We start from the raw sequence: 21,006 nt of genomic DNA, 5'->3' as shown, positions 1-21,006 counted from the left end.
CGTCGCACTATTCGTAGTCGGACAATCAGTATTACGCAAAACCGAAACGGCTGGAAATTTAGTCCGGGAAGAGATGGAAAAATAGCGTACCGCAGTAGGGAAGGAGTAGCCGACTTGAAGAGGCCAAGGTGAATGTTTTGATGATAAAAGTTCGGTTGTTGGGGGTCAATAAATATTCACTTCAAGAACTCAGGTGAATATTGGCAACCTAAAGTTCTGCATCGTAAGATTGAAACGGAGTAGTGCCACAACTTCCAGGACCGCGTAATAACGGAATAGGCTTGGTCTCTTTGACACAATGAATTGGCATAACCAGCGTGCTGGAGATCGTATCAGGGTCACCGTTGCCTATGGTTGCCACAGCAGCATAGTAGCTCTACCTATGTTGCGATATTGGGCTCATCTGAGAAGCCCCAGGAACATCCAACCAGTCATGAGCATGGAGGGTGCTACTTGTTGGCTCAAACGGCTGACCTGGGAGAGTGTTCAGGGTCAGCATGATATCTGTACCTGATGTAACAGTGGCAATGTACTCTCCCGTCGTCCCTCCAGCGACATACCGGTTGGGAAACCAGCTTGAAAATAGCAACAATATTATCGTATCCTTTCGCTTGTCCACCGAGTAGCAGAGGGCCAGTCCGACAGTCTATGGAACGCCAAATGGTCATGGAGCCGAACCGCATAGTTTCTATAAAGGTGGCGTCCTGCTTCAGAAGCCTGAGGCAAAGACGTGTGCTGGACGTCAAATTCAAGGTAGCGTCGGCTCTCTTGTTCTGTCCAGCCAACTGAGGTAGCTTGACTTCGGTCTGGCGATGTCTAGACTACTCTAACTTCTAGAAATCTGCAAGATGGGCAGAAGCTTGTTTAAAGCGAAGGAACGACGAAACAAGGACCAAGGTACCGCAAAAGGCATGGCGTAAGGTCCATGTCCCTTTCAACAAAGGAAACGGCACGCATTTCGTTCGGCATTCTCACTTTGTCCGTAAGTAGTGTAGATCGAGATGATTTTGAGCTGCTCTCACAGCTTCTATCTCTGCCGATAATATCAAAATAGCGTGCTACGCCTTGCATCACCGACCGCACTCCTATTCACCATCTCGTGGGAAAATCTTCGCCCCTCTCCTTGCTCGGCAGCTCCCCACTGTTCGACGTGCCGCTTCAATAAATTGTAGACACCTACAGCACACATCAGTTTGGCATTCGCTTTGCTACACACCTGGGTATACGTCATAACCTTGGCCACTTGGGTGTTGCATGGCACTTTCAGATCGGATGTAGCTCATCTAAATTTGCCATTGCAAATCAACAAATATTGTTAATCATGCAAGTCCAAACCTGCCCAGTCATACACGATACAAAATGGACATGTCTCCATGCTTTGGTGGCAAACACTCTATGCATTTTGAATGCCTTATAGGATTGCGGTTCACGTGAATACCGTATCTCACATTACCAGCACGCTAGCTGGAATGGGTCCTTAAGTACCTACATCGGGTAGGTAAACTTGGGGCGTAGGCAAAGAGTAACGAAACGCTGCAATTTTCCAGCCCCACCACGCCTATCCCCGCCTTCCGGAAGCGGCACCACGTCTGTTTTCCAGGCTCTAACTAACTTGGTGCTTCAGGCCGCTGGGTATTCGCTCGTCCTCCATGCGAACGGGCAAGAACTACACGTCGGTGAATCGAAGATGTTCAAGAAGAAGCCTGACATTAAGAATCTGTCGCCGCTGCGGTCTTCAGACCGTCGCAAGCTCGCAGACCAGATCATCCACGACTACGCCATCTCCGTCCCTGAGCAGCAGGCACAGGCACAGGCACAGGCACAGGCCGGCGACGATGCATCAACCCCTCAAGTGACGTTATCATCGCTTCGGACTTCCCTGCTGCCCGAGTCAACGTCTAGCGCTCGCTTCACCACGACGTCTGGCCCGAATCTTGCACCCGTCAGCGGGACCATCTATGTTGGCACGCATCCAGGCCAGGATGAGAGGATCCTGTGGTTTCAGACGGGCAAGAACCCCCGACTGATTCCCACCGTCTACACGTTATGGCAGAACCCCGGCGTGCTGCCACTGTTGCACACCCCTGACTTCGTGGTGGATGAGAAACTAACGCATGGCTCCGACCTGATGATTCCTGGCCTTGTGAAGGCGAAGGGAACGCAATGGGACCAGAGGGCTGCCACTGGCGCCGTGGTTGCAGTCGCAGGCATACGGAAAGACACTGTTCCCCTTTGGGTCGGCACTTGTGAAGTGGATTTGCGCAACCTTCCAAACGATCTTCGTGGCCAGAAAGGTGTCGCCGTCAAAGGCCTTCACTGGGCAGGGGATGAGGCCTGGGGTTGGAAACCACTGGGTAGTGGGGGCAGGGAGGCACCAGATGGCATTGAAGGCTGGCAAGGTCTGACGCATGATATAACGGCTGCCGTTGATCAGACTATTCTTGCAGACGATCGCGACGAAGGCCAGGGCGGTGCCGCCTTGGACCAGTCTTCGACCGGCCCAGGACCCGAAGGAAACGATCAGATTGTCGACCTGGAGGACCTGGAACCAACGACGAAAGAAGTTGATGCTGCCTTTCACCAAGCCTTCCTTTTCGCAGTGCACAAGGCGAAAGCTAGTAATCCGGCGCCGCACCATGGTTTCGACTTTCCCATCCAACCATCTTATCTCATATCCAACATGATTCAACCGAACCTGAGGTTTCAGAACCAGCACTATAACATCAAGAAGTCGTCCTGGAAGAACGTGAAGAAGTTTATAAAGCACCTGGACAAGACTGGGCTGCTGAAGTCAAAAGACCGTAGTGGAGGAGAGACGGTGATTCTCGACATTGACTTTGACGATGCCCAAGTCACCGGTTTCAGGCCGTACACCCTGCCAAAACCAAAAGCCACTGCGTCTGACTCGGGTGCGGACAAAGCTCGTGCCAGCGATGCTTCATCATCCAGTGACCCATCCATAGGGCAGAAGGTGACCATCCAAACCGTATATCGTGCCTCGTCAAAACTGGTGCCAACCCTCCTCCCGTCAAAGACAGAATTCTACAGCGCTCAGCAGATTTCTGCTGCTCTGAAATCATATATCGAAGCCCACCCAGACCTAGGTGGACAAGGCACGTCTAGCATCAAGCTGGACCCATTCATTGCGAATAGCATCCTAGGGTCAAACCCTTCTCAAGACGACAGCAAACCGCTTGCAGCAGGTCGCATCGCACGAGGCGCCTTGCAAAGGCGCGTTTTGGAAGATACTCACCTCTGCCAACCATATCATATGATTGTACGATCGTCAGCTACATCCGATGCGAAGCCCAAGGCCGGCCCGGCACCCCAAATTCATCTTACCATCGAAAAGCGGACGGGCACGAAGGTGGTCACCAAGGTATCGAACCTGGAGCCTTTCTTTATAGACCCTCAGGTTCTGGCTCCTGAGCTCCAGAAGAAGTGTGCTGGGTCTGCGAGTGTAGGCCAGATCTCAGGAGGGAAGCCTGGCTTGATGGAGGTAGTGGTTCAAGGCGACCAACGCAAGGTTCTTATTAGCGACGTCCTAGCCAAAAGAGGGATCGATGCCAAGTGGGTGGATATAACTGATAAGACCAAACCAAAGAAGAAGTAACCAGGCCAATCTAGGCGGGAGAATTCACCACACGAAGACCACCCCAGTAACTTGAGAGCATTTCACTGAAGCCACAAGGTAGAACAACAGAAGCCCTAGGGTTCAGCATATTGGCACCACCAGCGCATTGCCATATTGACTGTGAGACACAAAGGCGGTGCAATCTTTGATAGTTGCTCTTCCCAACTACTAAGACCGCAGAACTTTACCCGTCACAACCAATTCGCCATTCCAGGAAAGGAAATGTCCTGCGCAGTGACGCACCCGAGGCTGAAGTGAGCCGCCGGAGAATGCCCTTTGGGGGTTTAGCGCATGCGAAGGAACCCTTGCAGCGAACTAAGTTGACATACAGCAGATGCGAGCAATCCAGAAAACCTGCCAGACTGCCATCTCCAAGTGGAGGGGAAAGGGTCGCGGAAGGACATACCCCAGATCTGCATGCGGGGCGACAGAAGCCAAGCGGCCTATCGGCAGCATTCAAGAAGCTGAACCCCTGCCAACCAGCCCCTGTTAATTAATTTTTGGGTTCGCGGTCCGGCTGTAGTCTCGATGCGCATTTTCTACTTCCGTCACGAAAACGCTGACGAGTAATATCGTGCCGCCTGTTGTTGCCCAGCCTGTCTGCTGAGCCCCTGGAAACGGAGAATCTCTGCCCTACCAAGACCTGTGCAGCTGATGTGCCGATAGCCAAGAGGGGTCAGGATCACAATCAACATCTGTCATGAAAGCGGCAAGGGATTCATCTTGGCAGATGGCCCGCGCCTCCGCGGTTGGCCATATGGGACATCGCATGACGAGATGATCTCCGCCAGATCTTGAATTGCTACTTTAGACGAGTGGATACCAGAGAATATCCCCGCAGTCGTGACTGGTGTCGAATGAACCCAGCCGTATAAGATGGATGGGAGGCAAGCTCCCGTATGGTTGCAAACATCAGGCGCACTCTGACTCGGCTCAAGGAAAGATTGGATGCTTGACAGGATGATTTCGACAGCTCTTGCACTGCTCTCCGGGGCTTCGTTGGCACTTGGTCAAACCACAACGTGGGCCGCTGCTTATGAAAAGGCTAACAGTGCTCTGGCCAAGCTATCGACGAATGACAAGATCAATATCGTTTCAGGTATTGGGTGGAATAAAGGCCCATGTGTCGGAAATACTGCTGCGATTAGCTCGATTGGCTATCCGCAACTTTGCTTGCAGGATGGTCCACTTGGAATTCGGTACGGCACCAGCGTCACGGCGTTCACTCCCGGAATTCAAGCTGCCTCAACATGGGATCGTGCATTAATCAAAGAGCGAGGCCAGTTCATGGGTGCAGAGGCAAAAGGTTGTGGGATCCATGTTCTCCTTGGGCCCGTCTCTGGACCCCTTGGAAAGGTCCCTACTGGTGGAAGGAACTGGGAAGGCTTCGGCGCGGATCCCTACCTGGCCGGCATCGCCATGGCTGATACCATCAGTGGCATGCAAGCCAGCGGTGTGCAAGCGACCGCCAAACACTATATCGGCAATGAACAGGAGCTTAATCGCGAAACAATGAGCTCGAACATAGATGACCGCACCATGCACGAGCTTTATCTTTGGCCCTTCGCCGATGCTGTTCAAGCAAATGTCGCGTCAGTTATGTGCAGCTACAACAAGCTGAATAGCACTTGGGCCTGCGAGAACGACAAGATAATCAACCAGCTGCTCAAGAAGGAGCTTGGATTCCAGGGATATGTTATGACAGATTGGAACGCTCAACACACCACCCAGCAAAGTGCCAACGCTGGCCTGGACATGACTATGCCAGGATCGGACTATAACGGCGGCACCGTTCTCTGGGGTTCGAAACTGGCCAGTGCCGTGAGCAGTGGACAAGTTCAACAATCTCGTGTAGACGATATGGTCCGTCGTATTCTTGCTGCATGGTACCTTACAGGCCAGAGCAGTGGTTACCCAGCCATCAACATCAAGGCGAACGTCCAAGGTACGCACAAGACCAACGTGCGCAGCGTTGGCCGGGATGGTATTGTTCTTCTCAAGAATGATGGCGGCGCCTTGCCTCTGAAAAAGCCTGCAAAGCTCGCTCTTGTGGGCTCTGCGGCAGTCGTAAATCCGAAGGGCATGAACGCCTGCACAGATCAAGGCTGCAATGATGGTGCACTGGGAATGGGCTGGGGATCAGGGACCGCTACTTATCCGTATTTTGTTGCGCCCGCAGACGCCATTAAAACGCGGGCCCAGAGCGACGGGACTACCATCAGCGTATCTGCTTCCGACGCCACATCTGGCGTTTCATCGGCCGTCAACGGGGCCGATGCCGCGATTGTCTTCATTACGGCTGACAGTGGCGAAGGCTACATCACAGTCGAGGGCAATGCCGGAGACCGTAACAACCTGGACCCATGGCACAACGGAAACCAGCTTGTGCAGGCCGTTGCACAGGCGAACAAGAACGTTATCGTCGTAGTGCATTCCGTTGGTCCCATCCTGCTCGAGACAATCCTTGCCCAGCCAAATGTCAAAGCCATTGTCTGGGCAGGTCTGCCGTCTCAGGAGAGCGGAAATGCCCTGGTGGATATTCTATATGGATCCACCTCCCCATCTGGAAAGCTTCCTTACACCATTGCAAAGGCTGCAGCGGACTACGGGACAAGCCAGATCAGAGGAGACGACAGTTTCAAAGAGGGTCTATATGTCGACTACAGGCACTTTGATCAGGCTGGTATTACTCCAAGATATGAGTTTGGTTTCGGTCTATGTAAGTATTTGCGAGAATTGATGGAGATACTAATAAAAATAAAAAGGTAATCGGCAGCTAATAAGCTCACAGCTTACACCAACTTCACCTACTCTGATATCAAGGTCACTGGTGCGCCAACCTCCGGCCCAGCTACAGGGGCTATCACATCCGGAGGTCATGCTGACCTCTTTGGGACTGTTGCAACGGTTACAACCACCATCAGTAACAGCGGCTCTGTTAGCGGCTCAGAAGTAGCTCAACTTTATGTCGGATATCCTGCCTCTGCCGCGACCCCTCCAAGGCAGCTTCGCGGGTTTGTAAAGCTGCCTCTCGCGGCAGGTGCTTCTGGCACGGCGACTTTCGCACTCCGGAGAAGAGATTTGAGTTACTGGGACACGAAGCAACAAAACTGGGTTGTCCCGAGTGGTTCGTTCAATATTACTGTCGGCGCCAGCAGTCGGGACTTGCGCCAGATTGCGACTTTGACGGTTGCATAAGTTGTAACATCAAATATCAACGTTGAACAGTCACTTTCCATTGGGATGTACATAGTCGCGGAAAACTGATTCAGGTAGTATATCGAGTCATGTTTACGAATCAAAAAGTAGTTGTATCTGAATGCGCCGAATATCTCTGCTGACCCCTAATGCAACGCTTATGCTATATACCAGCCTGAACAGTTCTCGGTGGCGACGAGAAGGATATTGATCACTTTAGACTATGGCTTAGATTTCGCCCTGCCTTGCAGCCTTAGCCCTCACTGTCTGCTTCCTTGTCTTCCTTGTCTGAGGCTCCCGTGGAGTCCTCAAGCTGGAGAAGACCTTGACCTCGCGGCCGCCAGGTAACTTGGCCGTCAGCTTCAGAGTCGTCATCGCCGTGAACTTCCAGGCACCGATGTAGATGAATTGACGCTCAAGATCCACCACATCGGGTGTCCTCAAAACGCGAGTCTCTTCCCGTGCACCAGCGGTTCCATTGGCCGCACCGCTGGCTGACGTATTCCCCGCCATCTGGAGATCGATGGCAGATGGGTCATCGCCATCCTCTTCCTTGATCACGATAGCATTGTCTGAGCTAATATCTTCCCCCTTCGTCAGTCGGCGCTTGACACCCTCTCGCTCGAAGATAGCCTGCAAGGTCTGCGGCTCCTCTTCCTCCTTGATGAAGGCCTCAGACTCCTTGGGAGACGGCACGGCGAAGAATTCTGGGTGTGAATTCTGCATTATACTCAAGGCGTCTAAGTTAGCATCCTTTAGGCGGGAGAAGACGCGAACTTCGCGCATTTGTGTGCCATCCTGATGAGTAACGACGAATACTGTCTTGCTGGAGTGGGTCTCCTTGTCAAGCCATCGGTGCTGGGACTGGATGTACTCGCGAAGCAGTGCCGGCGGAAAGAACAACTGTTCTGATGGTGTGAAGCTGGTTGCACGTTCGTGCTCAGGTTCTGGTACCGCATTCGGGCCAGTGTATATTAAGAACGGGGTGGATCTTTGAGTCACAGCGTTAGTACAAGCATGTGATGGGAGCGGGAAAGACTTACCGGACTCCCGGGGGAATGAGGGTAGGGGTACCTTCTTCCATCGAAGACATACCTGTCATGGTCAATCGATGCCCTTTTGATACATCATGCTCTGGCTCTTCGGCGTCTTCGTTCAGTTCAGCCGTAAGAGGCTCGTGTTCCTGATCATTATTATTCTTCCTGACCATCTTTGTTGAGGTACCATACCGTCGCCGGGTGAATCCACAGCCATCTTCAATCAGCTTCTTCCGAAGACGTTCGCCGTACTCTCGTGTGGCGTATTTCGGGCCACCGTATTGTCTCATCTCCAGGAATTGGTTTGTATACGTTGGTCCTGGCTGTGACCACTGCGGTATGCGGTGGTGCTGTTGGTGTAAGCCTGCCTCTTGGTCCACTGTAAAGTGAGTGTTATGGTGTCCATGAATATTCACCGCAGATGTGTCCTCGCTCCCAGGCCTTGGATCACCGTCCATACGAACTTGTGTGCTGCAGAACCACCTCGCGTAACTCTCTTGGCCTGGCCATGGAGTTGTATTACTTTCTGGTTGTAACACAGCACCCGAAGCTTGCAGCGATTTCTGCTCAACATTTTGGGCCGACCCGAAGGACATAGGTACCGCAGTGGGATACTGGTAGGCGCTCCAGGTCTGTTGAGGCGATGGAGACGGCGGTGGTCTACACCAGTCCTGCAGGGTTGGTATCCTCCTTTGAGTGCCGGCATGTGCATAGTTCTGAGACCAGTCAGGATCACCGAACTGCGTCGAGGGGCTCGTGACATTGGAGGCATAAGTGAGTTGGCAGAGGTCTTTTCCAAGACTGGCAAAGAAATTAAAACCAAGGTCGCTTGGCCCAGAATTCGCTGCACCATCTGCAATCGTGTATTCGCTGTCCTGCGTGGTACCAGTTGCTGTTCCGTATTTCCCAGACTGCACTTCCTTAATGGAGTCATCAGCACACGGTTCCGGCACAGAAACCTGCGAGAACTGTTCATCCATTAGAATTGCGAAGCCGCTGGGATTGAGAGACAGATAATCTGTGTATGAACTTGTGAATTGGGCAGACCTGCGACGATCCATTGCCAACTCTCATCATTATGGGTAAGCAGCCAAGGTGATGTTAGATTCGGAGAGAAGATATGAGAGTGGCGGTTCACGGGCGGTTGCTGATCAGTACAAGATCTGCTCTTGTCGCTGTGAAAAGTTGAAGCGATGTACGGGGTTTCGGTACTGTAATGGAAGAAACGGTATCTAGCATTGACGGACAAGACGCTCAGAGGGGTGAAGCGAACAATGTTGGAAGGTAGTAGGTTTTGCGTGAATGGCAAGAGCAGTTGCCAAATGTACAACAATGGTGACTACATCAATCATAAGAGAGGAGACAACTTTGCTAAAGTTACGAAGTAGCATCTAGTGATATTGAACAAAAGATGGCGGTGACGACGATGACGATGCTAACGGTGAAAGGCAGTCGCACAGTCAACTAGTATCTAGGTAGGCCTGTGAAGCGAAAGAATCATAGCCAAAGCAGATGCACCCGTTGCCCTGATCTAGAATGACAAACAGCCCGGGTAACTCAATGGCACATATACACATAGACTACGGCTAAAATGTGAAGATTTCTACACGAGATGAATTAGTTGCGAATTTTTCAAACGTACATGAGCGGCAAATGTCACCAAATTTCGGCAGCAGCAACTTCATTTGCCCTCTTGGCGATGAAAGGTGATCACTTGGTCGTTGATCGAGGTGTTTTGTTGACTGATGTGGTTAACATGGGCCCAGCAGGGCACAATTGACAAGGGCAGTTCCAGGGTGGTAAGTTCATGTTTGCTCTGGAGTTGAAGAGAACAAAAATAACTTAATCGTAGGCTCTCGTTCTCGGCCAGCATCGGCTAAAAGATCTAAATGCTATGATACTTGATCTTACTCTTCGACAACCACAATGCTGCCTCGTTACGATGCAAAAGTTACTTTGGTCGTGAAATGCAGTGTACAGCACGCGTCGGTTTGGATATCCTGATTGGGGTAGACGAGAAGGTAGTTTGAGCCTCTGACTCGCTAGTCCTGTTCATGAACTGATTGATGGATGGCTGAGACGGACCGGTCGCTTGGCGCTAGCGTAAGGCTGTATCGGTGTGGGATGGCACGCGATACGATGGCCGCTGGATGGCCGAACCCGTCAGGAGTGGACTCTCTCTGAAGTTCCAGTGCGCCGCTCAGAATGTTGCGCAACGTAGTACGGGAGGCGAGAAAGAAAACAGCCCATGTCACCATACCCAGGCCCCCAGCTGCCCAGGTCCAGCATGCTCAACGGGATATAACTTATGATTGGTATGGGATACATTATTATCTCGCAGATCTCCGTCTTGGTCGTCGTTTTGGGACCGACGACGCACGCACAGGGGCAGGCAGGGATACCGATAGAGTCGTTGGCAACCTGAGCTTGGCGGGATGGGTGATGGTGCTCTTCTTGCTCCTCTTGCTCCTCTTGCTCCTCTCCTCCTCTACAACTCCAGACACAGGTTGACAGGGCTCCCGACATACTGGGACGGGTGAGATTGACTAGTGTCAACGTGTCGACCACGATCCCAGACCCATTGGCAATGCTGGAAATTGGACGGTGTTCCCGTGCATCCCACAACGGAATAAGTTTCCTCGCAAGCCGAGACAGATTACCATTATCCCCGGGTCTGCGGATTTCCCAGTCCCAGGGCAACAATTCGCGTAAGCCCCCGACGAGAGCCGTGCAGGCCCGCGAAATGCGAATCCATAGTGGTTCCGGTTTTACGTTATTAGCGCTCCTGAGCCTCGCCTTGGCCCTGGGGCCACGCCCAAACGGGCACAGTGGGATGGAGAAGTGCCGGGTCGTCAGACAAGTGAGATGCCTGGATTGTACGTCAGAAGTCTAAATCATCCTGGCCAGTGGCCGCTTGGCCGCAATGGCACCGACGCTGGCCGACCAGGGAACTGACTTTCGACGTTCATCGCCACTGCGCGTGAGACGCACACAAATGGCAATTATGAATGTCTTCTTACGTTATCGAATCCTACCCCAGTATTCTGGACCGCGGCCTTGATAAGCACGAGCGGGGTGCTGGAGTCTGGGGATATATGACTTGAGCGCTCCCGCAGTCAACCCCAACCGGACCAACCGACTACCAACACCGCAGCCGTATCGCACAAGTGCTGCATAGAAGAAGTTCGTCCCCGGCAGCTCCTTCGCCCGGCAAACCGACGACTCTGCGCGACGTGCAGTCCCCTGGCACGGGATCCAGGTCCTCATTATGGCCGTCACCATGGGGGAGAAGGACGACTTGAGCAGCGCTGAGATGGGCGGGGTGCACAACGTCACCCATACCCAGTCGAATGTCGCCGGGAGCCTGGTCGAAAACAGCGACCAGCTGCATCGGGGCATGAAGAGCCGGCACATCCAGTTCATGGCGCTGGGCGGTGCGTAAGTATTGCGTCTTGAGTCCTCGTGTGCGTCCAGCTATTGACTATTGGCAGCATCGGCACGGGTCTTTTCGTCGGTTCTGGTGCGATTCTGTCGACTCTTGGCCCCTTACCCCTTTGGCTTGGCTACCTCAGTATGATGTCAGTGGTGTACTTTGTCATGAACGACCTGGGCGAGATTGCGACTTTTCTACCGTTGAAGGGAATTTCAATCCCCTATTTTGTGTCACGATTTCTAGACCCATCCCTGGCCTTTGCTGCCGGCTGGAACTACTTCTACGCCTACGGAATGCTGGTCGCAGCCGAAGCCACTGCTGGCGCCATCCTTCTGGATTACTGGAAAACGCTCACACCCGTCTGGATCACCATTATCTTGATTGTCGTCTTGGTCTTGAACATCATTGCTGTCGAAGTTTTTGGTGAGGCCGAGTTCTGGTTCGCCAGCATTAAGCTGATCACGATCATGGGCCTCATCATCCTTGGCATCGTCCTGATGTGCGGGGGTGGCCCTAACCACGACGCGGTTGGTTTTCGTTACTGGTATCCCAATTCTCCTGGAGCTATAAACGAATACATGGTACCTGGCGCGACCGGCCGATTCCTGGCGTACTGGAAGGGTTTCATCAAGGCAGGCTTTGCTTTCATCACCAGCCCGGAGCTCATTGCCCTGGCAGCAGGAGAGACTGTTGCGCCGCGCCGCAACATCCCGAAAGCTGTCAAGCGATTCATTTGGCGATTGGCCTTGTTCTACGGTGTCTCGACTCTTATTCTCGGCTGCATTGTCCCTAGCACTGACCCGCGTCTGTTGTCCGGTTCCAGCAATGCCTCCGCTAGTCCGTGGGTCATTGCTATTCAGAATGCCGGTATTGGCGGCCTGAACCATGTTATCAACTTCGCAATTCTGACGTCGGCATGGTCGGCTGGAAATGCTTTCCTGTATTCCGGTAGCCGTGTCATCTACAGTATGTCCCTTACGGGCCAAGCACCAAAGATTCTTAGTCGCACAACGTCGAAGGGCACACCTTATGCTGCCGTACTCGCTACCTGGGCGTTTGGTCTGTTGTCGTACCTGAACGTTAGCAACAGCGGTGCTACAGTCTTCAACTGGTTCAGCAACATATCTACCATCAGCGGTTTCATTGCCTGGATTGTTATTCTGGTTACTTACATCCGCTTCCGAGCCGCCATGAACTTCCGAGGACTGCTCCAAAGCTTACCCTTCAGAACGCCACTCCAGCCTTATGGAACTTACTATGCTTTGTTTGTTATAAGCCTCCTGACCATCACAAATGGTTTCGAGGTCTTCTTCCCGTCAAAGTGGAGCGTTAACGACTTCTTGGCTGCTTATATTACGTTACCCATATTCCTCGTTCTCTACCTTGGTCACAAGATTTGGTTTAGAACTAGATTTTACATAAAGAAGGAAGACATTGATGTAGACACGGGAGTCAAAGAGATGGATGATCTCGCGGCGATGGATGTCCCACCTGTGGCCAAAAACTGGCTAGAAAAGGTGTGGTTCTGGTTAGCCTAGGTACCTAGCCCTGAAATTTTGTGATACATCATGGAATTTGCGAACCATTATTCGAAGTTTTAGGCCCGCTCGAGCACACCGGCGTACAGTTTGATTGAGTATTGGCCAGAAAATGTGAACGAGGCCACTCGGATGGCCGTATTAGTCCAATTGTGCCATTGGCAGTTGGCCACGGGTATCTCCAAGGCGGGTGCTAGTTTCTTAGATACTCACGTACTGCCTTGGAAAGACGGGACTGCTGCAGTCGTGACTTGTCTCGATACTGGATGTATCGAAGGTGTCTCGCCTTTGTTCATTGTTCATTGGATACAATGGTATAGCTCCTCTGCATTGGACAGATGCTTGTACTATTTACGGTACAATGCCTCCCCATCGCCTCCTATTCATCGTCTTTGAAACTTGATGCGTCTTTTATTCCCCTTTGTCAATTGGAGACGTTCCCTTATCTATCACGTACCTCTCTCCATCTTGCTCAAATAGGTTGTTCCCACAGCAGTTCTATAAAGACCGTCTGATCCTCTGGTGGCATACTCAAAATGTTTTTATTCATTAGTCCGCATACCTTAAGCTCTGAATTACCATCTCTCATCAAGAAGACTCACTTCAAGCACAGTACACAAAATCACACTGAGCAACAAACGACCTGAGCATAGCTCGAAAGATTGAGGACTGTCCTACAAATATGTGGAGCTTGACACTTTTCCTCCTGGCTATTTCTGCCATCATGGCAGTTGGAGCCTTCGTCAGTCTGACATTACCATACCTTTGGTATGGACAATTTCATTCGTTCCTTGGATTAGAGGTGACGTCTTCCGTCGCTTTCCTCGCTCTCTTTGGTTTTCGTTACTGGCGCATGGTTGTTCATTTGGCGAGCTACCTTCTGTACAAACCGGCACCTATACCTGAGAACCCCAAGTACACTAACAAGGATACTACAGTCATTCTTCCTACGGTTGAACCCCATGGAGATGTCTTCCGTCGATGCTGCGAATCGGTGTGTTTGCAGAATCCGGCGGCATTCTTCATTGTGGTCGGCCACAAGCCTATGCTCGACATTGCAGAAGAGGTTGTTGCGCCGCTCCGTATGCGCTATCCTGATATTGACATCCAAGTTCACGCATCATTGGCAGGCAAGCGAGTCCAAATTGCTCACGTTTTGCCTCGTATCAAGACAGAAATAACGTTCTTTGTCGACGATCACGTTTTTTGGGGTCGATCGTTCTTACCATGCGTCCTGGCTGCGTTCGAGGACCCTCACATCAATCTTGTTGGCACTAACAAGGCGGTCATCGTTGAGCGACGCACGACCTGGGCAGCGGCTTTTTGGAACTTCCTCGGCGCAACTTACCTGCAACGGCACAATATAGAAATCGCAGCCACGACCCATATTGATGGAGGCATCTTTGCTGTGTCTGGTCGTACCTGTGCCATACGGAGTGAGGTCCTCGCTGGCGAGGAATTCAGAGCCCAGTACCTTAACGAGATGTTCGGGTTCCTTAATTGGACGTGGGGACCTCTTGGCGCCGATGACGATAACTTCATCACGCGTTGGATGGTTGAGCATGGTCTGGGGATTCGGATCCAATTCCACCCTGATGCTCTCATAGAGACGCCCCTAGGTACATATCCGAAATTCTTGGCGACTTGTGTCCGATGGGCTAGGACTACGTTTCGCTCCAACCCTCGATCACTCCTTATGAAGCAAACTTGGATTCATCAGCCATGGTCTGTCTACGGGGTCTATATTGCTGGCCTCACAAACTTCGCATTACTGTTCGACCCGCTGCTTGTCTATGTCTTTTCGCAAACACCCGCTTACGAACTCAACTGGAGTGTCTGGTACCTCATGGGATGGATTATCATGACAAAGTTCTTGAAGTTGATCCCGTACTTCCTTCAGAATCCTAGAGATCTTATTCTTTTCCCGGGATACGTTCTTTTCGCCTATTTTCATTCCTTAATCAAGCTCTTCGCGCTGGTTACTTTCTGGGATGTTGCTTGGTCTGGGCGAAATATTGAACAGGTAAGCAATGTAGGCGATGGCACCGATGGCGAGAATGTGTCTTAAGTGTCTCGTAAGGTTCGTCTTTCGAAGCGCAAGGTTATGGGTACTGATGTCACTAGCTAGAAAATTGAGTGTTGTTAGTTTGCAATTTACTATTTCTCAACTTCCACAAGCGCGCGATTAATCCCCTGGTTTTTCCAGAGCCTATGAAAGCCCATTGATCTTTGCCCTACTCTTCATCAAGGGTTGGACAAATTGACCGAACTTTTCAACTCCGCTCAAGAACTCGTCAAAGGTTAGCATAACTCCCTTGAGCCCATCCACTTCTGAAATACCATCCAACATATTTGCAATAGACTCATAAGACCCGATCAGAGCACCACCATTCATATTGACAGGGTCGCCAAGCGTCGAGACCAACCTACGAGCAGTTGACGTTTCATCTGCTTTTGTGTCTTTGCCAGTCTGTTCAGCCACCCAGGCGAGTGCCTCATGGTCGGTGCCTTCTCTGTACTTGTTCCATTTGGCTATGGCCGCTTCATCGGTCTCATCAAAGATTACCATGAACAGAACCTTCATTAAGTTAGCTTGGTTCTTACTCTGGCCTGTTAGGCCTGGTTCAGCGACTCACCATAGCACCCACATCTCTCCCAGTCTCCTTGGCGGCGTCCACCAACCTGCCATTCGCCTCTGCAAATGCCGTTGGGGTGTTGATGCCTTTACCACTCGTGAAGTTGTAGTCTGCATACTCGCTGGCAAACTTGACACCCCGCGGACTTTGACCAGCAGCGATGACTTTGATTTCTCCGGCGGGCTTTGGCGAGAGCTTGCAATCGTTCATGACGAAATGCCTACCCTTGAAATCTGAGGTCCCTGTGGACCACAGATCTTTCATTACCTGGACGTATTCCTGCGCGTAGTCATAACGATAGCCAAAGTACTCATTGCCCGGCCAAATTGACATCTGCTCATCTGGTAGTTACGTGTCAGCAATGCGAATATGTAGTTTCACGGGTTCATTTTACATTCGGCAGATTGCCATCCCGTCACAATATTGACTCCGAAGCGGCCAGGTGCTATGGAGTCGATGGTTGTGGCCATCCGGGCACAGAGAGCTGGTGGCAACGTAAGAATTGCCGTGGATGCGAACAACTTGATCTTTGACGTAACCGCGGCGATTCCGGCCTATAGGAGTTAAGGCTGCTTGATTTGGCAAAGTTGGAGTAGAGAGTCCAGTCATACATACCATGAGGGTGAACGACTCCAAGTTGTGATCCCAGTGTTCCGTTTTGCCCCCGAAACCCCGCAACTTGATCATGGACAGCGCAAAATCGAACCCATAACTTTCCGCTTTCAACACAATCTCTTTGTTCAACTCGAACGTTGGCATATAACGGGGAGCGGTTGTAGAGATAAGCCAGCCATCGTTTCCTATCGGGATGAAAACACCGATATCCAGGGATTTGGGAGCCATGACGGAATATCTTCCGCGTGATAAATCCTTGTTATGATTATACAGAGTTGAGACAATGAGTTGATTCTGCACGCGATACCGAAAGGAGAGGGATACCTCATCAATCTTTCAAAACAATCAAAAGATTGAGCGCCTTGTATTGCGTACGAATACTTCCGACGGCAATGTCAAATCGACTGATAAGCCAAGCGAATACTTGTAAAAGAAGGGGGCAATTCTGAGAGAGGTGGGGTTGAGCATAGAACTGCTGTATATAAGCGGTTCTTGGGTAACAGGTCCCTTATCTGGACACTCCCAGATGCGGATAGCTCCGAAGGAGCCTTCGGCCCATGTTTCGGGGTTGACCCACCCGACACGCGCGTAGCACGGGCTCCAGCCGGCGTGCCAAGTGCAAGAACTGGCCAGGTACATCATACTGAATAATTCATATAGTTGTTTTGGAAAAGTATATTCCCGCTTCCACTGTTTGGGGGTTTGCAGACGGATTATCTACAAGATTTTGCCTCATTCAACCATGAGGCGCTGTGGTCTGATCTAGAAAGTTTCATACCTATAGCAAGCATCAAGCTACGGCTAGCCTACGAGGATTACGGTGTTTGGGAAGCTAGGAGTGTGAAGGGTAGCCTGAGAGTTCTAAACACAAATTAATACAAACTATGTCTGAGAACGGGAGTACCTAGTCTAACACGCTATACTCGAATGCACTGACCTATAGAACTTACTGCTCGTCGACTGTTTATATACTACTATTTCTTTTTCAACTTAGATAACAAATGGCAAAAACCCTTTGAGTTCACCGCCAACTCAGTATATTTCTCACACTAATATGCCCATTGCTTACACCAGTGCTGCATCAGCTCTGGGCTGACCGCTTTCGCATCTCTCATGGATGGGCTTGTCTTGGTAGTGCGGTGCATATCAAACTGGACCGACTTATGCCCGGCTTCTGCAGCCTCAGCCATGCCTCTGTACGAGTCGATCAGCTTGATTCCGGGGTTGGAATCCACGACCATCATGTCCTCCGACTGGGTCTTCTCTAGCCTATCGACCCACTCCTTGAAGCTGATCATCTCGGGGAGTCGTTCCTTGCCGTAAAACTCTTGTACCGCGGGGGCCAACTTCTTCCATGTCGTACTTGAGGGATTCACTCCGTGGAAATATCCGCTGACGTCCTTCGGCTCAATCTTCTGTGCCACGCCCGCAACCTCGACGACCAGCCCCGCAATACGCTCAACAGGGGTCCAGTCAACCCGGGACATAAGTCCGAGGTCCGAGGGCAGTGCTTTCAGGTGCAGACTGCTAGCGATGATACTGGGGAACCATTCATGTCTGTTCCAAGCCCCCTTTTCGGACTCTGGGCCTGCAATCTGTCCGACACGGATGGTGGCCGCTGGAAAATCGCCTGCCTTGGATGCGTCCTCCATAATCATACTGCCAACCATCTTGCTACGGCCGTAACCACCGCTTGGGAGACCAATATCCTCAAGACGCTGCTCGGGAACTGGCCCTTTGCTGGAGTCCCAACGATCAGCTGTGCCAATGGATGAGATAAAAACGACTGCCACACGTTTGTCGGCGTGGGTGGCAAAGTCGGCGACATTGCGCACTCCACGGAGATGAGGTTCAAATGTTTCGACCGTAATGTTGAAATTGACAGGCCAAGCATTGTGAATCCAACGATCGGTCTCCTTAAGCATGCGCTTATACAGCTCTTTCGGAATTCCCAAGTCACTACGGGAGATGTCCATGTGATAGAACTCGGTCTTCGACTGATACTCAGTAGTGAGTCCACGATCAGCCATTACCTTAGCTTGCTGCTTGACGCCACCATCTTCCGCCCGATTAAGACAAATAATCTTCCTGACATTGGGATTATTGACCATAAGGTCAAGAAGGTAAGATCCGAGCATCCCAGTAGACCCTGTGAGAACAACTGTCTGCCCCTTGTCAGCGGCATCCGGTCTGCCTTTTTTCGCAGTTTGCAGATTGCGAGTGTATTTCTCATGAAGCTGTTTCATCGCGTTCTGCTGTTCAAGGTCCTCGTTGGGGGCATCTTTACCGCCACCCTTGATAAGCGCCTGCATCAGGTACTGGGCAAGTCTTCGAGGTGTGGGATTGCTGTAGACCACGCGAGTTGCCAGGGCAGTGCCATCCGTGTGATGGCCAGCAGCTTCGAGTCCGGCACGGAGCAGTCGAGACGCGTTGATGACTTGCATGGAGTCAATTCCTACATATCGAATTAGTATCCAGCCCATGAATATTAGTGTTTGAGGTAACTCACCAGCTGAGAAGAAATCCGTGTCCGGCTGGAGTTGTGTGGAGCCGAGATGGGTCTCAAACATGTCCTCAATCGACTCCACCAGTGCTCCCACTGAGCTGACATCAAGCCGTGGGGCTTCTGATGATGATACCTTGCCAACATTCTCATAAAGCTGGTCGATTTCCTCCTTGTAGAGCTTGATTGCACCGGCTCGTTGGATGGTACCTTTTCCAGCCCTGGGGAACGGCTTGTCTTTGGTGGTTAGAGCCAGGAACTCGCGACCAATCTGGCCGTGAGCTACAGTCTCCTTATTTGCTTGGACCACCAGTGGCCATACACTGTCAAGAAGTTTCTTTTCGTCGTCTTTGGTCTCCGGGTGGGAGACAGGCTCGACAAATATAGCAGGTTGGAATCGATTGGAGCCAACGACCACAGCGCCCTTGACTCTTGGGTGGTCTTCCACGATTTCCTCAATGGTGACAGGGTTGAGTTTCTCGCCATTAGAGAAGACGATGATGTTGTCTGCACGACCATAGTAGATCCAATGGTTGGGCAAGGATGGATGTGGTTTGTAGAGATCCTTGGTATAGTATTCATGGTCATCTGGAAATGTGAAGAAAAACCCTTGTAACCCTGGCTTCTTGCCCTGGCGCACAATCACTTGCTCATAAACATTCTCCTCACCCGTCTTGCGCCAATCGGCGCCGAACACTTCAGAATTGATGATGAAGTATTGCCAGAGTTCAGGCTTGGTCTGATAGTAGTACGGCCATGGGCAGAACCTGTCAAAGTCAGTATTGTTTTTTTAACCACAGTTCCAATCGACCTACTCTGTCGCAGCAATGGCATTCAAGATATTGACACCATTCTTGACTAGCCTGTTACCAGCCTCGCGTGCCAGATTCCCTTGAGTCAAGTTAGCCTCCATGGTTAGCTGCAGCAGAAGATGACCTACCGCCGCCAAAGGGAACAAATTTCATCTTCTCCAATGCCTTTATGCAGGTCTCATCTTGGCTCATATCTTCCAGGATCGCCGGCGGAAGCATGGCGGCCTCGACATCGACATTGTTCAAGCACTCGACCACCAAATCCGACGACATGGGTCGCTCTACACCAAGAGCTACTTTGCTGTCCCAGTAAAAAACGGCATTAATGAAGGAATACAGGCCGGCAGCATGAAAGAGAGGCACTGAGTCTTGTTAGCGGCTAAACTCGGCGGCCTACAAATGAACAGCGCTTACTAGGAAGCCATTGCCGCTTCGACTCTCTGAACCATTTTCCAAACACGAACTCTGTTCCCTGCCATTTAGGTAGATTATGAAATGCATCACCAATCGAGATCATGCCTACGCGGACCACAATAGGTTTAGGCAGGCCGGTGGAACCGCTTGTATGCAGCACAACCACAGGATCCCATTCTGCTTGCTCGAAGGTTTTGTTGTACGGGAAATGGGGCACTTCTTTTGGAGGAAACCATTTTTCGAAGTCGCCGACTTCCACGGCTTTCATATCTCTCTCCTGTAACCATGGCTGGACGATCTTATGATGAGACTTGGGAAACACCACAATGTTACAGTCTGTCTTGTCGAACAGGTTGATTTGACCCTCCTGCGAGTTGCGAGGAGAAATAAAGAGCGCCTAGAAGGCTGATTAATCGCTATGAAAGGAATAATCAATACGCATGTGATGATACTCACTTTATAGCCAGCCTTGATGGCAGCGACCATCAACACCTACAGAGATCGTGTCAGTTGCCTCGAACTTGAGATGTCACGAATGGTGTTACTTACGACGTAACGTGCATCATTGGGCCCAATGTAGGCAATTGTCGGGAAAGAGTCTTTCTTGGGCTCGCCAGTTGTCTCGATGATGCGGCGGGCAACGTGATTGATCGCGTTGGCGTATTCCTTCCAAGTCACTACTCTCCAACCGTCCTTTGGATCCGACGAGTTTGGGACCTGGAAGGCCTCGCTCTGGGGCTGCTGGCGGGCGTTCTCGTCGACAATGTGGGGGATGAGCCTTTTACCGTACTCAGTTGTTTTACTATCTGATGCCATAATAATCGAATGGATCAAGGTTTCCGCGTGCGCAATGTATATTCAGATTCAGATTGCTGCAAGTGTCTACGATGGCTATCCCGACTATTGCGGTGACCTGTCTCTTTTATCATCCAGGCCGTTCTCGTGCTCGCCCTCTAGCGGAGACGCGAGGTTCTTACTGAGGCGAACCTTCAACTGCAAGCGTAATTATATGTCTCATTGTAGTTCCACCACGTAGAGTCACAATGGCGGGTGGGTTTCGTCCATAGAGTGGAAACGTATACGACGTCATCGCCATTGTGACATTTCGCATCGAATGCGGATGTTCCGGTCTGTAGCTTAATGGAACAGACCACTGGCCGAATACAGCGCATGTACGAGTGCCGAG

At 51.2% G+C, this 21,006-nt stretch overlaps 7 protein-coding genes across 7 annotated transcripts; 4 read left to right on the top strand and 3 right to left on the bottom strand.

Annotated features, from left to right (window-relative positions):
• Window positions 1–1,687: 1,687 nt before the first annotated feature.
• On the top strand, window positions 1,688–3,613 carry JN550_011207 (uncharacterized protein; the record flags this gene model as incomplete). The annotated part of the gene is made up of 1 exon (XM_049309547.1): window positions 1,688–3,613. The coding sequence occupies one exon, from the start codon at window positions 1,688–1,690 to the stop codon at window positions 3,611–3,613; it is 1,926 nt and encodes a 641-aa protein (XP_049166847.1).
• Window positions 3,614–4,594: 981 nt separating this feature from the next.
• JN550_011206 (uncharacterized protein) lies at window positions 4,595–6,832 on the top strand (the record flags this gene model as incomplete). Its single annotated transcript, XM_049309546.1, has 2 exons — window positions 4,595–6,353; window positions 6,426–6,832. 2 exons carry the CDS (start codon window positions 4,595–4,597, stop codon window positions 6,830–6,832), a joined length of 2,166 nt encoding a protein of 721 aa, XP_049166846.1.
• Window positions 6,833–7,060: 228 nt separating this feature from the next.
• Window positions 7,061–8,930, bottom strand: JN550_011205 (uncharacterized protein; the record flags this gene model as incomplete). The annotated part of the gene is made up of 3 exons (XM_049309545.1): window positions 7,061–7,823; window positions 7,876–8,248; window positions 8,393–8,930. 3 exons carry the CDS (start codon window positions 8,928–8,930, stop codon window positions 7,061–7,063), a joined length of 1,674 nt encoding a protein of 557 aa, XP_049166845.1.
• A 2,219-nt stretch (window positions 8,931–11,149) lies between these two features.
• Window positions 11,150–12,840, top strand: JN550_011204 (uncharacterized protein; the record flags this gene model as incomplete). Its single annotated transcript, XM_049309544.1, has 2 exons — window positions 11,150–11,307; window positions 11,361–12,840. The coding sequence occupies 2 exons, from the start codon at window positions 11,150–11,152 to the stop codon at window positions 12,838–12,840; spliced, it is 1,638 nt and encodes a 545-aa protein (XP_049166844.1).
• Window positions 12,841–13,564: 724 nt separating this feature from the next.
• JN550_011203 (uncharacterized protein) lies at window positions 13,565–14,908 on the top strand (the record flags this gene model as incomplete). The annotated part of the gene is made up of 1 exon (XM_049309543.1): window positions 13,565–14,908. The coding sequence occupies one exon, from the start codon at window positions 13,565–13,567 to the stop codon at window positions 14,906–14,908; it is 1,344 nt and encodes a 447-aa protein (XP_049166843.1).
• Window positions 14,909–15,049: 141 nt separating this feature from the next.
• JN550_011202 (uncharacterized protein) lies at window positions 15,050–16,319 on the bottom strand (the record flags this gene model as incomplete). The annotated part of the gene is made up of 4 exons (XM_049309542.1): window positions 15,050–15,418; window positions 15,477–15,817; window positions 15,871–16,030; window positions 16,092–16,319. The coding sequence occupies 4 exons, from the start codon at window positions 16,317–16,319 to the stop codon at window positions 15,050–15,052; spliced, it is 1,098 nt and encodes a 365-aa protein (XP_049166842.1).
• Window positions 16,320–17,140: 821 nt separating this feature from the next.
• On the bottom strand, window positions 17,141–20,636 carry JN550_011201 (uncharacterized protein; the record flags this gene model as incomplete). Its single annotated transcript, XM_049309541.1, has 7 exons — window positions 17,141–18,546; window positions 18,601–19,361; window positions 19,410–19,485; window positions 19,535–19,768; window positions 19,821–20,217; window positions 20,277–20,312; window positions 20,370–20,636. The coding sequence occupies 7 exons, from the start codon at window positions 20,634–20,636 to the stop codon at window positions 17,141–17,143; spliced, it is 3,177 nt and encodes a 1,058-aa protein (XP_049166841.1).
• Between the last annotated feature and the right edge of the window lie 370 nt (window positions 20,637–21,006).

This window comes from Neoarthrinium moseri (genome assembly GCF_022829205.1).
Source record: "Neoarthrinium moseri strain CBS 164.80 chromosome Unknown scaffold64_Wmoseri_CBS_16480, whole genome shotgun sequence".
Classification (NCBI taxonomy): domain Eukaryota; kingdom Fungi; phylum Ascomycota; class Sordariomycetes; order Amphisphaeriales; family Apiosporaceae; genus Neoarthrinium; species Neoarthrinium moseri.
This window is presented reverse-complemented; position numbering and strand designations above follow the sequence as displayed.